This window comes from Chiloscyllium plagiosum, unplaced genomic scaffold (genome assembly GCF_037043375.1).
Source record: "Chiloscyllium plagiosum isolate Xiang-an unplaced genomic scaffold, Cpla_swu_hap1 HiC_scaffold_32, whole genome shotgun sequence".
Lineage (NCBI taxonomy): Eukaryota > Metazoa > Chordata > Chondrichthyes > Orectolobiformes > Hemiscylliidae > Chiloscyllium > Chiloscyllium plagiosum.
Window position 1 is genome coordinate 30071541 of NW_028270170.1, and position 13972 is coordinate 30085512.

General features: G+C 39.5%; 1 protein-coding gene across 2 annotated transcripts in view; it reads left to right on the top strand.

Moving 5' to 3' along the window:
• The window catches only part of spop (speckle type BTB/POZ protein), a 125472-nt gene extending 112331 nt beyond the window's left edge, over positions 1–13141 (top strand). For both annotated transcript variants that reach the window (XM_043675190.2, XM_087977885.1), the window contains exon 11: positions 11132–13141. In XM_043675190.2, coding sequence (XP_043531125.1) covers positions 11132–11276 — 145 coding nt within the window. In that variant the 3' untranslated portion in view covers positions 11277–13141. The remainder of the gene's footprint in view (positions 1–11131) is intronic.
• The last annotated feature ends 831 nt before the right edge of the window (positions 13142–13972 follow it).

A 13972-nucleotide genomic window follows, 5' to 3' on the forward strand; every position in this document is an offset into this window, starting at 1 on the left:
GGCTTGATGACTGTCTAGCATTAGATTGGCTGTCATTGGATTTCCCTGCTTGGATCAAACTATCCTTTTTTGGTACAAGTTTATCTGTTCGATCCCATTTAGTTTAGAAATACAAATCTATCTTTAAATCCAGCAGGATTTTAAGATCTAAGTATGACTGATGCCCTTAAGAATATGCACTTTTTTCTCCATTTACTTCTTGTCTATTTCTCACATTAAAATTGTGCACTAATTTATTTGGGATGCTGATGCTGAGTATTGCTGAATGTTTTAAAGGGATTCATGTTACTGATTGCAATGCAGTTTCATAACGATCTTGACATAATATGAAAATTCCATATTAGCAAGTGATGTGAAAAAGCAATGCTTTCACTTTTTTGTGCATTAAATTATGCTGTAATGGAGGTTTAAGGGATTTGCAGTTGAGTTTTCAAAAGTAATGCTTTCAGCTGCATGGTTTGTGACCTGCAGATTAGGTTTTGTTGATTAGATTTCAGTATTTGTTGGTCACATATTAGTTGGGGATAGTAAAGTGTACATGAGTTCAATATAGAGCACTACAGCGCGGACTAAGTGCCAAAGGTAGGTGAGGGTTAGGATGTCTCAAGTGATAAATAGAAAAATTCAAGCAGTTAAAAATCATGCAGATAAACTTATTTAAAGTAGCCCATTTTTAAATTTGTCTGATTTTTCTTTTTGTCGAGAATAGAATGTAAAATCTGGACTTTGGGTATTTTTCAAAGTTTGTTTAGCTTTTACGCTGTGATCACTAATCTGTTACTGCATTTTGCAACCATCTGGTTTTGTTAGAATGCCATAAAATACACTCGAACCTTACTCTGTTCAACACGATTGAAGAGACTATGTTCTCGATTGCAATTTTAAGTAGATCTACCTTCTGATGTTTTCTGTCCTGTAGGCAAAAAATCAGAATACCTGATTAGAAATCAACGATTCTTAGCCAGTTTTCCTTCAAACTCTACATTGGGGATAATTAGGACTTCTCAAAAATCAACTTGAGTCATGGGTTCTTGTATTGCATGGCTGAAAATTGCCCAGTAATGAAGGATTCTCAAAGAAGTATAAATTCCATTTTAAAGTACTACTGTGATCATCTGACTTTGGAACACAATCGAGGGAGCAATGAAATTCTGATGTTAATGAGAGCCTCTTCATACAAGGAAAAACTTTGATGCTATGCTGGAAATTTAATGGAGTTTAATATTGAGTGATACCTGTGGTTCGCATAAAATTACAGCCATTAGGTATATGTTGTTGCAGTTTTTCTACAGGAACTTGACATTAATGGAGACTGATAATTATTTTAAAAAACTATGAATTGCTACATATTTTGTCTTTACCAAGTGAGGTAGCTGTGCTGCAATGTAACATTATTTTCAACCCTGAAATGTTGCTAGTATATAAAATTATAATACACCAGCCCAACAAATGGCCAACAAAGTATTTGAAGAATAGGACCTCAAACCTCTGAGGACTAGAGCCATTATTTACTGGACAGCAGTAGTACACGTGCTCTTGTATGCCTTGAAAACTTGGACAACATACAGTAGGTATTTGGAAAAATTGGAGAACTGTCACTAGCTCCATCTTCACAAGATCCTCCAAATTTGTTGACATAAAATGCAGACGTAACAGCAGTGTCCTTTGAGCCAGTATGCCCAGCATTGTGGTATTAATCACTCAAAGTCAGCTAAGCTGGGTAAGACTTGCTATTCATTCAAATGGTTTGACACTAATCTTGAAAGCAACTGCTCTACCTGGAACTTCTACGTGTAATGAAAGTCTGAGGATATTGACACTTCTGGAAAGTCCTCATAGCATCCAAAAAAAGGCTGAACATTCCCACTACTCATGCCAGTGCCTGGTGTATGATTGATCAATATGAAGGTTCATTTGGCAAGGCACTGGCCAGATTGAGAGACTTTGTGAGCACACAGACACAAAATTGAGATGATTATTGTTGTTTACCTAAATATGGTGAAAAGTTTTGGTTTTGTGCAGTACAGGCAGATTGTACCATACAAAATGCATTCAACATTAGAGCGAAGAGTGCAGTGCTACTGCTGCAGAGAAGGTGCACAGAGTGAGTTCAACATTAAATTTAAAATTTCAGAGGTCCATTCAACAGTCAAGTATGTTGAGAAATTGTAGATGTCAAAAAAGTCACCTAACAGCTCATCTCCATATGACCCTTCAAGCATCATCAACCCTATATGGGGCATTGTGTACAGCTTGGTTTTGAATTTCAGTGATCTCTTGGAGTCTATTCAGTGAAGTGGAAATGACTTCTACTGGATCCCAAGGGACTGCCTAATGTGAACATAAACCAACCCTTTACAGAAAGAAACTGATACTTTGTTTGGGGCAAGACTGTTTACGTTTGAATATTAATTTTATAAATTAGTGCCTATAATGGTAGTCATTAAATAAATACCTATTCACACACAGATCTAATCCAGTCACTTACTATCAGTCGCAACACTAGTAAAGTAATGGGTAATGTCATAAGTGCAAGCATCAGCTGCTTCATCAAGACTTTCCTTCCATCATAAGCTTAGAATTGAGGATATTTCTAGATGATTACATGATGTTCAACAACATTCATGACTTCTCAATACAGAACCAGCACGTGTCTGTTTTCACCAATACCTGGTCTGGTATTCACACCTTTGAACACCAGCCAATGTTTATCTTGATCAAGGGAGAATCTGTAGCTTTGTAAACTGTTTTGTATTAAAGTTTGACAGCCTAACGAAGGGATGGGCAAGGTCCTTCTCAAACCATCTAGGCTATGGTAATTTTTCCTTTAAATTAGAAAGTCTTATTGGTTCCTATTAATAAGGACTGATTAGGGATAGTCAACATGGCTTTGTACGTGGGAAATCATATCAAACTTGATTGAGTTTTTTTGAAGAAGTAACAAAGAGAATTGATGAGGGCAGAGTGGTAGATGTGATCTATATAGATTTTAGTAAAGTGTTCGACAAGGTTCCTCATGGAAGACTGATTAGCAAGGTTAGATCTCTTGGAATACAGGGAGAACCATTTGGATACAGAACTGGCTCAAAGGAGACAGAAGGTGTTGGTGGAGGGTTTTTCAGACTGGAGGCCTGTGATCAGCGGAGTGCTACAAGGCTCGGTGCTGGGTCCACTATTTTTCGTCATTTATATAAATGATTTGGATGTGAGCATAAGAGGTATAGTTAGTAGTTGACACCAAATTGGTGATGCAGTGGACAGCGAAGAAGGTTACTCAGATTACAACGGGGATCTTGATCAAATGGGCCAATGGGCTGAGAAGTGGCAGATGGAGTTTAATTCGGATAAATGTGAGATACTGCATTTTGGGAAAACAAATCTTCGCAGGACTTATATACTTAATGGTAAGGTCCAAGGGAGTGTTGCTGAATAAAGAGACCTTGGAGTGCAGATTCATAGCTCCTTGAAAGTGGAGTTGCAGGTAGATAGAATAGCGAAGAAAGCGTTTGGTATGCTTTCCTTTATTGGTCGAGTATGGAGTACAGGAATTGTGAGGTCATGTTGCGGCTGTACAGGACATTGGTTAGGCCACTGTTGGAAAATTGCATGTAATTCTGGTCTCCTTCCTATCAGAACGATGTGAAACTTGAAAGGGTTAGAAAAGATTTACAAGGATGTTGCCAGGGTTGGAAGATTTGAGCTATAGGGAGAGGCTGAACAGGCTGGGGCTGTATTCCCTGGAGCATCTGAGGCTGAGGGGTGACCTTAGAGGTTCACAAAAACATGAGGGGCATGGATAGGATAAATAGACAAAGTCTTTTACCTGGGGTGGGGGAGTCCAGAATTAGAGGGCGTAGGTTTAGGGTGAGGGGGGAAAGATATGAGAGATCTAAGGGGCAACTTTTTCAAGCAAAGGGTGGTACGTGTGTGGAATGAGCTGTGAGAGGAAGTGGTGGAGGCTAGTACAATTGCAACATTTAAGAGGCATTTGGATGGGTATATGAATTGGGAGGGTTTGTAGGGTTATGGGCCGGGTGCTGGCACGTGGGACTAGATTGGGTCGGGATATCTGGTCGGCATGGATGGGTTGGACCGAAGGGTCTGTTATCATGCTATAAATCTGACGCTATGACTCTAAAAGGTCAAGCACACCTAATTTACTGCTGAGATTGATCAGATTACATGCAAAATGGAAGACTGAGTGTTGAGTATGCTGGGACGCATTGTTTATAGATTTTTGCAGAAGAGATAACAAAATGAAATCCATGGTAGTAGTTTTCACATTTTGTGAAACACTGACAAACATCTCCTTGAATAATTTTGACATTGATTTTGATTTTGTGCTGAGTTCCATGAAAAAAGAGGCTGCCTTTTGTTTCTTTCGGAGCCATTGATTGTGTTTGGCTACATCAGTTTATCCAGGTACCTTGGCATGGCCACTTGCCTGTGATTGGGACTTGTGGAAATTTGTTACACGTGGGGAGAAGGCCCTAAAGGCTTGTGTTGATTGAAACCATTTCCTTTTATGAAATGTAAATATAAGGAGGGTTATACTGTGATATGCAATGCTGAGGGGCAACTTTAAAGCCTATAAGAACAAAGTCCAGGTTTCTTGATATTGGTCTGTCTTTTAATGGAAGCACATTTTCTAACTGAGTGCAGTAAGCAATCAACTGAATATTTTGGAATAGGCTATCCATGCTACCAGTGACCCTATGCTGGCCAGAATAGAACTGGAATATGTCTAGGAGGTACTCTACGAGCTACAGTGTGTTTCCAGTGCCCCCACCAGCATTTGGTATTTAGAAAAAAAGTTGCAGAACCTGTCATGTGGAATGTGTCATATGTTATTTGAAGTGGCTTTTGTGTGTTTGGAACTTTGTATCTGGGAAGAAGTTTATGCTTTTTTTGAAATTAGAGTTTTCAAATATTTAGTGGGAATATCTAAGATGGGCTAGTATTTATGGTAAAAAGTTCAGTAATTTTGAAAGTAGTTGCAGCTAGCCTTATGAGGTCATAGATTTAGAATCACAGTCATAGAGATGTACAGCATGGAAATGGCCCTTCAATCCAACTCGTCCATGCCGACAAGATATCCTAAACTAATCTAGTCCCATTTGCCAGCATTTGGCCCATTTCTCTCCAAACCCTTTCTATCATGTACTCATCCAGATGCCTTTTTCAATGTTGTAATTGTACCAGCCTCCACTACTTCCTGGCAGCTCATTCATTCATGCACCACCATCTGCACGAAAACTCTGCCCTTTAGGTCCCTTTTAAACTTTTCTCCCCTCACCCTAAACCTGTGCCCTCTAGTTCTGGACTCCCCCACCCCAGGGAAAAGACCTTGTCTATTTAACCTTGTCCAATTCCTTCGTCTCCGCCGCATCTGCTCCCAGGAGGACCAGTTCAAAATAAGTACAACACAGATGGCCTCCTTCTTCAAGGACCGCAATTTCCCCCCCGACGTGGTCGACGGTGCCCTCCACCGCATCTCCTCCACTTCCCGCTCCTCCGCCCTTGAGCCCCGCCCCTCCAACCGCCACCAGGACAGAACCCCACTGGTCCTCACCTACCACCCCACCAATCTCCATGTACAGCGCATCATCCGCCGTCACTTCCGCCACCTCCAAACAGACCTCAGCACCAAGGATATATTTCCCTCCCCTCCCCTATCAGCTTTCCGTAGAGACCACTCCCTCCGCGACTCCCTTGTCAGATCCACACCCCCCACCGACCCAACCTCCACTCCCGGCACCTTCCCTTGCAACCACAGGAGGTGCAAGACTTGCGCCCACACCTCCCCCCTCACCTCCCTCCAAGGCCCCAAAGGAAACTTCCATATCCGCCACAGATTCACCTGCACCTCCACCCACATCATCTACTGCATCTGCTGCAGCCGGTGTGGCCTCCTCTATATTGGGGAGACAGGCCGCCTACTTGCGGAGCGATTCAGAGAGCACCTCTGGGCCACCCGGATGAACCAACCCAACCACCCTGTAGCACAGCATTTCAACTCCCCCTCCCACTCCACCGAGGATATGCAGGTCATTGGACTCATCCACCGCCAAACCACAACAACGCGACGGTCGGAGGAGGAGCATCTTATCTTCCGACTGGGAACCCTCCAACCACAGGGGATGAACTTGGACTTCACCAGTTTCTTCATCCCCCCTCCCCCCACCTTGTCTCAGCCGAATCCCTCCAGCCCGGCACCGCCTTCCTGACCTGCAGTCTTCTTCTTGACCTCTCCGCCTCCATCCTACTCCGACCTATCACCCTCACCTTGACCTCTTTCCACCTATCACATTTCCAACGCCCCTCCTCCAAGTCCCTCCTCCCTACCTTTTATCTTCTCCTGCTGAACACTCTCTGCTCATTCCTGAAGAAGGGCCTGTGCCCGAATAGTCGAATCTCCTGTTCCCTGGATGCTGCCTGACCTGCTGTGCTGTTCCAGCAATAAAGTTTCAACTTTGATCTCCAGCATCTGCAGACCTCACTTTTTCCTTGTCTATTTACCCTATCCATGCCACTCATGATTTTATAAACCTCTAAGGTCACCCCTTAGCCTCCAATGCTCCAGGGAAAACAGCCCTAGCCTATTCAGCCTCTCCCTATAGCTTAAATCCTCCAACCTTGGCAACATCCTTGTAAATCTTGGCTGAACCCTTCCAAGTTTCACAACATCCTTTAGATAGAGACCAGAATTGCAAACAACATTCCAACAGTTCTCTAACCAGTGTCCTATACAGCCGCAGCATGACCTCCTAACTCTATAGTCTGACCAATAAAGGAAAGCATACCAAATGTCGTCTTCACTATCCTATCTGCCTGCAACATTTGAGGAACTATGCACCTGTATTTCAAGGTCTCTTTATTCAGCAACACTCCCCAGTACTTTACCATTGTGTGTAAGTCCTTTTCTGATTTGCCTTTTCAAAATGCAGCACCTCACATATATCTAAATTACTCCTCAGCCCATTGGCCCATCTGCTCAAAATCTTGTTGTATTCTGAGGTAACCTTCGCTGTCCACAGCATCTCCGATTTTGGTGTCATCTGCAAACTTAGTAACTATACCTCCTATGTTCACATCTAAATCATTTACATAAATGACAAAAAACAGTGAACCCAGCACCGAACCTTGTGGCATACCACTGGTCACAGGCCTTCAGTCTGAAAGGCAACCCTCCATCACCCTCTCTTTTATCTTCGAGCCAGTTCTGTATCCAAATGGCTCGTTCTCCTGAATTCCCTGTGATTTAACCTTGCTAACCAGGCCACCATAAGGAACCTTGTTGAATGCATTGCTGAAGTCCATATAGATCACGTCCACCGCTCTGCCCTCATCAATCCTCTGAGTTTTTTCCGAGAAATAACAATCAAGATAGTGAGACATGATTTTGCACGCACAAAGCCATGTTGACTATCCCTAATCAGCCCTTGCCTTTACAAATACTTGTAAATCTTGTCCCTCAGGATTCCCTCCCAACAATTTGGCCACCACTGATGTCAGGCTCACCGATCTATAGTTGCCTGGCTTTTCTTTACCACCTTCCTTGAATAGTGGCGCCATGTTAGCCAATGCTCATTTAAGGCACCTCACCTGTAATGATCGATGATGCAAATATATCAGCACGTGACCCAGCAATCATTTCCCTAGCTTGCTATGCAATAGGTTTCAATATCGGTGAAACCAGGTTGGGCCACAAGCATTCCAGTGAGAAGTGTACAATTACACATACAACATCTGATCATGTCTTTCACACATGTCTAAAGTATTCTCATTAAATAAATTGGCAATTAAGGAGAAGTGTGGCAGCCATTTAACAACAGTGCAAAATACCACATAGTTATGAGATGAATGGCTGGTTAATTATTTGATAGTCTTGAGGGGAAAATGCTTTGGGACTTTCAGTATAAACCTGAATCTCTAATGTAGCAAGTTGAGGCTGGGTTTAATGTCATGTCCAACAACACAACCTAGACTTTCTGCTCAATTGCTGGAGTTGTCTTCTAACTAGAATGGAATTTAAAGAAATATGCTTTTTTTTAAACTTGAGCTATTTTTTTAGTTGACCTGTTCAGATGTTATGACACACCCCTGGAGCAGCTGGGACTGGAACCTGGGCCTCCCAGTTGAGGGGTAGGGACTCTATCTCTACCACAAGAGAGCCCTCTCTTCAAGTGGAAACTACTGAATCAAATTGATGCCTCCTGTGAATTTAATAATTTCACTAATGATAATTGTGTTAATTCACTGAGTTCCCATGTTAATGTGGCATGATATTTAATTCAAATTAGACAGTTTGGAATGTTTGTGTCCTCTTCTAAAAGTCAAACTTAATTTAATAACAGCCTATTGAAGATTCCACTGAATTTTGGTGAAAGAAAAATTAAAGATAACAACATTTTTCATTTTTGTAAACCTTTTAGTATGCTGGAGTATATTTGTCTTCCATCATTGTTTACTCTTTATTCAAATTTTTAATTCATTCTGTTATTTTAAAAGCAGATTGTGTGGACTCTTATTAAAACATTTAATTTGAGGTTGAGATAGAAATGCTTCTTTATGTTGTATTTCAATTTATTGATTCATGACCTCACTTCTGGTGTCGGAGAATGAATAATGTTATCATTCGTGGGGCATTACTGAGACTCCATGAAGGATGTTGAGTGGTAGACTGATGTGAGGAAACATGTAAGTGGAGCCTGACTCCAGGCAGCTGAAATTTGAGTTCAAAGGAAAGGCAACGGAGCAGGAGGCAGTGTTGTATAAAGAAGCCCATAAGTGGAGAAGAGCAGCACAAAAGGAGAGACCCATGAGCAGAACGACAACAAAGATGCCTGGGATTGGATTGGGTTGGAGTGGGAGTGGCTTTGCACTGACAATCTGAACTGTATGAGAATAAAAGTATTGAAGTGAGATTTCAGGTGGAGTAGTCACTTGCGGTGTGTGTACTCATGTTGAGCTTTATTTAATTTAAATTGATCTGTTATAAAGTGAGGTTAAATTGATAAATGATTAAGTTGGTATTACATGTTATTTTAAAAATGTAACTGTGTTCAGTATTTGGAGGTAAATCAACTTGATATCCTGGGTCTAATTTTATTAGAATGAAATGTTAAAGAGTAGACGTACTAACATTTTGGATAACCTCATGCTGAATGCATATAAGTACAGGATTTGGAAGGGATAGGTGTATTTTTGAATTAAGAAAGGAAGGCATTAGTTCTTGCAATATTAAGATGACTTTTGAAGTAGTTTGGACCTGTAGAGCATGAAACAACTGAACAGAACTGGATCCATTTTTCTCATTAGCACAATTAGGACGAGTTTAAAATAACTTGCCAGAGAACTAGGTGCCAGGATGTAACATTTCAAGAGGAAAATGAAGGCGCACAAAGAATTGGAAGGGTCCAATACAACTAAAGTAATAGATGTTAGGGTAAGGGAATGCAATCAAGCATAAATTAGCAATGTGTTGCTCGTAATGTAAATGTCCAAGACGTGACAAATAATACTTTTGAGCAGCAAATGCAGATAGCAAAAAGGGAATAGGACATGATGGGCCCCTGTTGAAAATGGCTGACCTGGAAGAATCCAGAGTAAATTCTATTTGGTTACATCTTTAAAATAAAAAGAGGCACCATTACTTAAGTAAGTGTATTCTTTGGGTAAATTATGGAAAGGAACAAATTTGCAAGGAAATTAGACTAGTGTAAATGCATAATATTTATAACGTATTTTTATATGTAATGTAGACTAGAATAGTAATAGTATAAAGGCCGTATGGGTAGAAGCGTTTGAAATGTATTCTGGGGAATTTTTGATCAGTATATTTCTGACCCCAGAAGGAAAGATGCATTGCTGGATCTTCTGGCAGATGAGACGTAAATTAGGTCAGGTGTTGACGAGAACATTTTGAGGTCAGTGATCATTGTATTGTAAGACTTGGGTTAACAAGGAAATTATGGTGAGCATTTATAAGACACTTTATTTCTGCCTTAAGCATGTTTATATTCCAATTTTGAGCACCGTACTTTAGAAAGGCTGTGAAGCCATTGGAGGAGATCAAGATATTTGCTCAATGTTTTCAGGGATGAGAGAGTTTAGTTGTATGAATAGATTGTAGAAGGGCTATTCTCCTTTGAGAAAAGATGGTTGAGAGGAGATTTATCAATCATGTTAAAAATCTTGTGTGGTCTGGCACTATAGATGTTTTTCATTTTTCAGAGGACAGCTATTTAAAGAATAAATGAACCAAAAGCAACAAGAGAAGCTTTTTTTTTGCAGCGTATAATTGTGATCTGGAATGCACTGTGAGAGCTTGTGGTGAATGGATTTCAGTTTTGGTTTTCAAAAAGGAAATGGATGTCTATCTGGAAAAAAAATTGGTAGGCTTATAGGGAAGTGCTGGGCAAGTGGAACTAGCAGAGAGCGCGGAGATTTGGGCACGGACACAACAGACAGAATTGTTGCCTCCTCTATTGTACCATTCTGTGATTGAGATACGCAAACTTATCATTAAACTGTTTGTCTTCTATTTTAAGTCTGTAATGGTTAAAAATTATCAGATGTAAAGGGGCTTTCTCATCTGCTTAGAAGATATGAATGAGTGAATGTTTATTGTCACATACAAATAAATTACTATAATTGCCAGAAGCGCTTACGAGCTCTTGTTAACATCATTTAGGTGAAATTAAGGTATTCTGCATAGCAATCCGATGGACATAAACAGCTGTTTGCAACCTGTTAATGCTTATTATCTTTTAAAGTTGCATATATAAAATGATAGGCACTTTTGTTATGTATTATGTTTGTGTTCTTTTTCTTTTCCACTTGGACATAATAGGATATTGGCAAATTAGTAAAGTCAAGTGGTTTTATTTTGAATGTATTGTCCAGTTCTGTAGTTGACAAATGGCATTTTGTTAAAACAATTATGATTCTTTGAAATTCATCATGCAAATGTATGAATTATTTTGGGCATATGGGGGAGAGAAACCGACAGTTTAAGTTAGAGCAAAGTACTGAAAAAAGGATATCTTGTCTTTACAATGGCCTTTACTACATTGACCTCTTATGAAATTGTGTGTATAATTTGCTTATTTTTCTTTCATCTTTATAGCCATGCATCTGACGTAATGGAAACATCTGGCTGGAAATCTATGGTTTTGTCCCACCCTCATCTGGTGGCTGAAGCTTACCGATCACTAGCATCAGCTCAATGCCCTTTCCTTGGTCCTCCCCGCAAACGGCTCAAGCAGTCCTAAAGTGACATTTAGAAAATGGAGCGCATCATTTTTACAGCACTGACCCGATCACAATGTTGCACAATGCAATGTATGAAGCTTTCTGACGCGCTTCCCGCCATGGGAACGACCGTGCTTGGTGTGCTAATGACCCTTCTGCACTAAGCACTTTGGGGAGAAAAACAAACCACAAACTTTTGCTGCATTGTCTTGTGCCCCCTAGACCTGGCTGAACGGATTCCCGCTGTTTTTTAACAGATGTTTTTAGATGTTGGCTCAGAAGCTTTCATTATGTGGGTGGGAGTTGGGGGGGAAAGAAAAAGGTAGCCGTTTAACTTGCACTACTTCATCTACTTCATTTCGTGAACTTGAAGCCAGCTTCTGTCAGCACAAGAAAATGGATAGGGGCATCTAGAGTCAAATGGACAACCTCTAAATGGAGGAGGAGAGAAATACTCAGGCTGTGGATGCGGTAGATGCCAATGGACTTCTTTTGTCCCTCCACTGAAAATGCAAGTACGTTAATGTCGTTAGCCGCATCTGACCCAAAGTTTGCAACAGCAGTCAAAAGAGAACTGTTTAAGTAGCACTTGTAATATCATTATAATAAAAAAATTTACATGGAAAAAATGAATCCACACAAATTTGGGTCAAATTTTAAAAGCATGGAAAGAAACCATTCAGTTTAGACTTTACCCTTGTGCTCCTAGCATTCTAAGCTGAACTATGTTTAGATACATAAGAGCTATGGCTTTGTAAATGTGTTTTCAGATGATAGCTGAAGTTTCATGTGTAGAATGTATGAAAAATGTATTGGGCATTTTTCTTGGTTGGGTTAACAAACGGAACGAGAATTGATGATCATGTTTTCTTGTTCACTGGGGGGGATAAAAAAAAACAGTCCTACTTCAGCTGTTGAATTCAAGCTTTTGTCAAACACATTCAACTATTTCTACCCGAGAAAGAAAAGGTTAATTTGTAGCAACTTGTTCCCAGGTTGCATTACTTCCTTTGATTCATTGCTTTTCTGAAGTGGGGAAACATAATTTGAAATGGTTAAGTCCCAAATTTTTCTTTGGAAATTATAAGTAAAATACTATTTTGTATTGAAATGCCTTTTCTGTATTTCCTCTTCAGAGGAAATCCTTTTCCCCAGAAAATATATTGTGATATATTGATTAATTGTATGGTTTTGACAGCAAATTTAGCTTTTGTTTAGTGAATAAATTTTGTGCAGAAATTATTTTTGAAGAGTCAGTCACTTAACAGAATTTATATTGAATTTTTTTCCAAACTTATTTATTGGAGCAAAGTCTGCTATTTTGATTTGATTCAATAGTGTTTGTTGTGTTATGCTTTGAGGAAATCTCACTTATATGAAAAGACTGATCTCCTTTTGAGATTTATGATTAAAGTGAACTCTTGCGTTGTCCTGTTACCAAGGTTGAAATCTGAATTTTACAAATGTTTTGAATGAGAATGGATGCTGCAAACAATCCTTGCAACCCTTATTTTTAATTCTGAAACTTGGGCATAGTTTCTGGCTGTGCTATCAAAAATTTAAAATTCTAGGTTTATTTTCTGTTTTTAAACAGGGGTTGAACAGGCCTGTATTCTCCTCGTGCTATTGTTTTGCTCCCTTTTGTTCCCTCTCCAAAGTAAGATGGTGCAGTCTAAGAAAAGTCGGACTGAAAAGTTGTGGTTGAGTTTGCATTGTGGCACTTTATTTTAAGTCAAAGCTGTACTCTGTACATCACAGCTGATGGCAGCATAGCTTTACATTCCTGAAACTATAAACTGTATGGTCTGCTTTTGTTGCTCATGTGAACATAGCAAAATGATTTGTTGATAGGTTGATATATTAAAGTATGTCACCTATATATTTATCCTTTTATCTACCAGCTTATTCATTCCATCATACTACACTGCTTCTTCAAACACTCCCACCTTTGATGCTCTGTTACTTGATAGAGCTCTCCAAATTTGCTTTTGAATATTTTTGTATTTGTAATGCAATGCTATCTAAAGCTTTTCAGACATACGCTACATCTCATGCAATACTTGAACATGAGTGCTGGATGAAATTGGTCTCTTTCAGCCTGGACATTTTTATTAGGATGGTTAAAAGTTGAAAATCCTTCCAGTGCCCACTTAATAGACAAAACCAGAACATGAAAAGTCTTGTCAAATTTTTTTTAAATGGTCTCAATTAAACTGATAAAGCTAAATATAACAAAGGCAATTGGTGTAGATCTAGAAAAATAAAGATAGATATGGTTCTTTTAGTGATCATTTCATGGATATTGATGAAAGCAAGAAACCTAAAATTTCTAACTTGGGTAAGCTGAATATTTACAGCGCCAAGTAGTTTTCAGTTCTAGTAGATTTTAAAGAAACTTTGTATGTAATTGTATAATACTCAAAATGCCTGGTGTAGCAAATTAGATATTAGTAATTTCCTTTTGGGCTGGGAGGCATTACTTGACCACATAATGTGTACCGTTTGCTAATTTATTGACACTCAACTTCCTCGTAAGTTTATATTGGTAGTAATTCTATATTTTCTTAAACTATTTGCAATGATAAAACTCTTGCAAAGAGCATTGTAAACCATAATTAAACTTTAACATAACTCTGCATATTTTACATGTAAACATTTGAAAAGTTATAACTTGATTTGATATCCCAAGACTTAACATCAAAAGTCAGAGGATGGA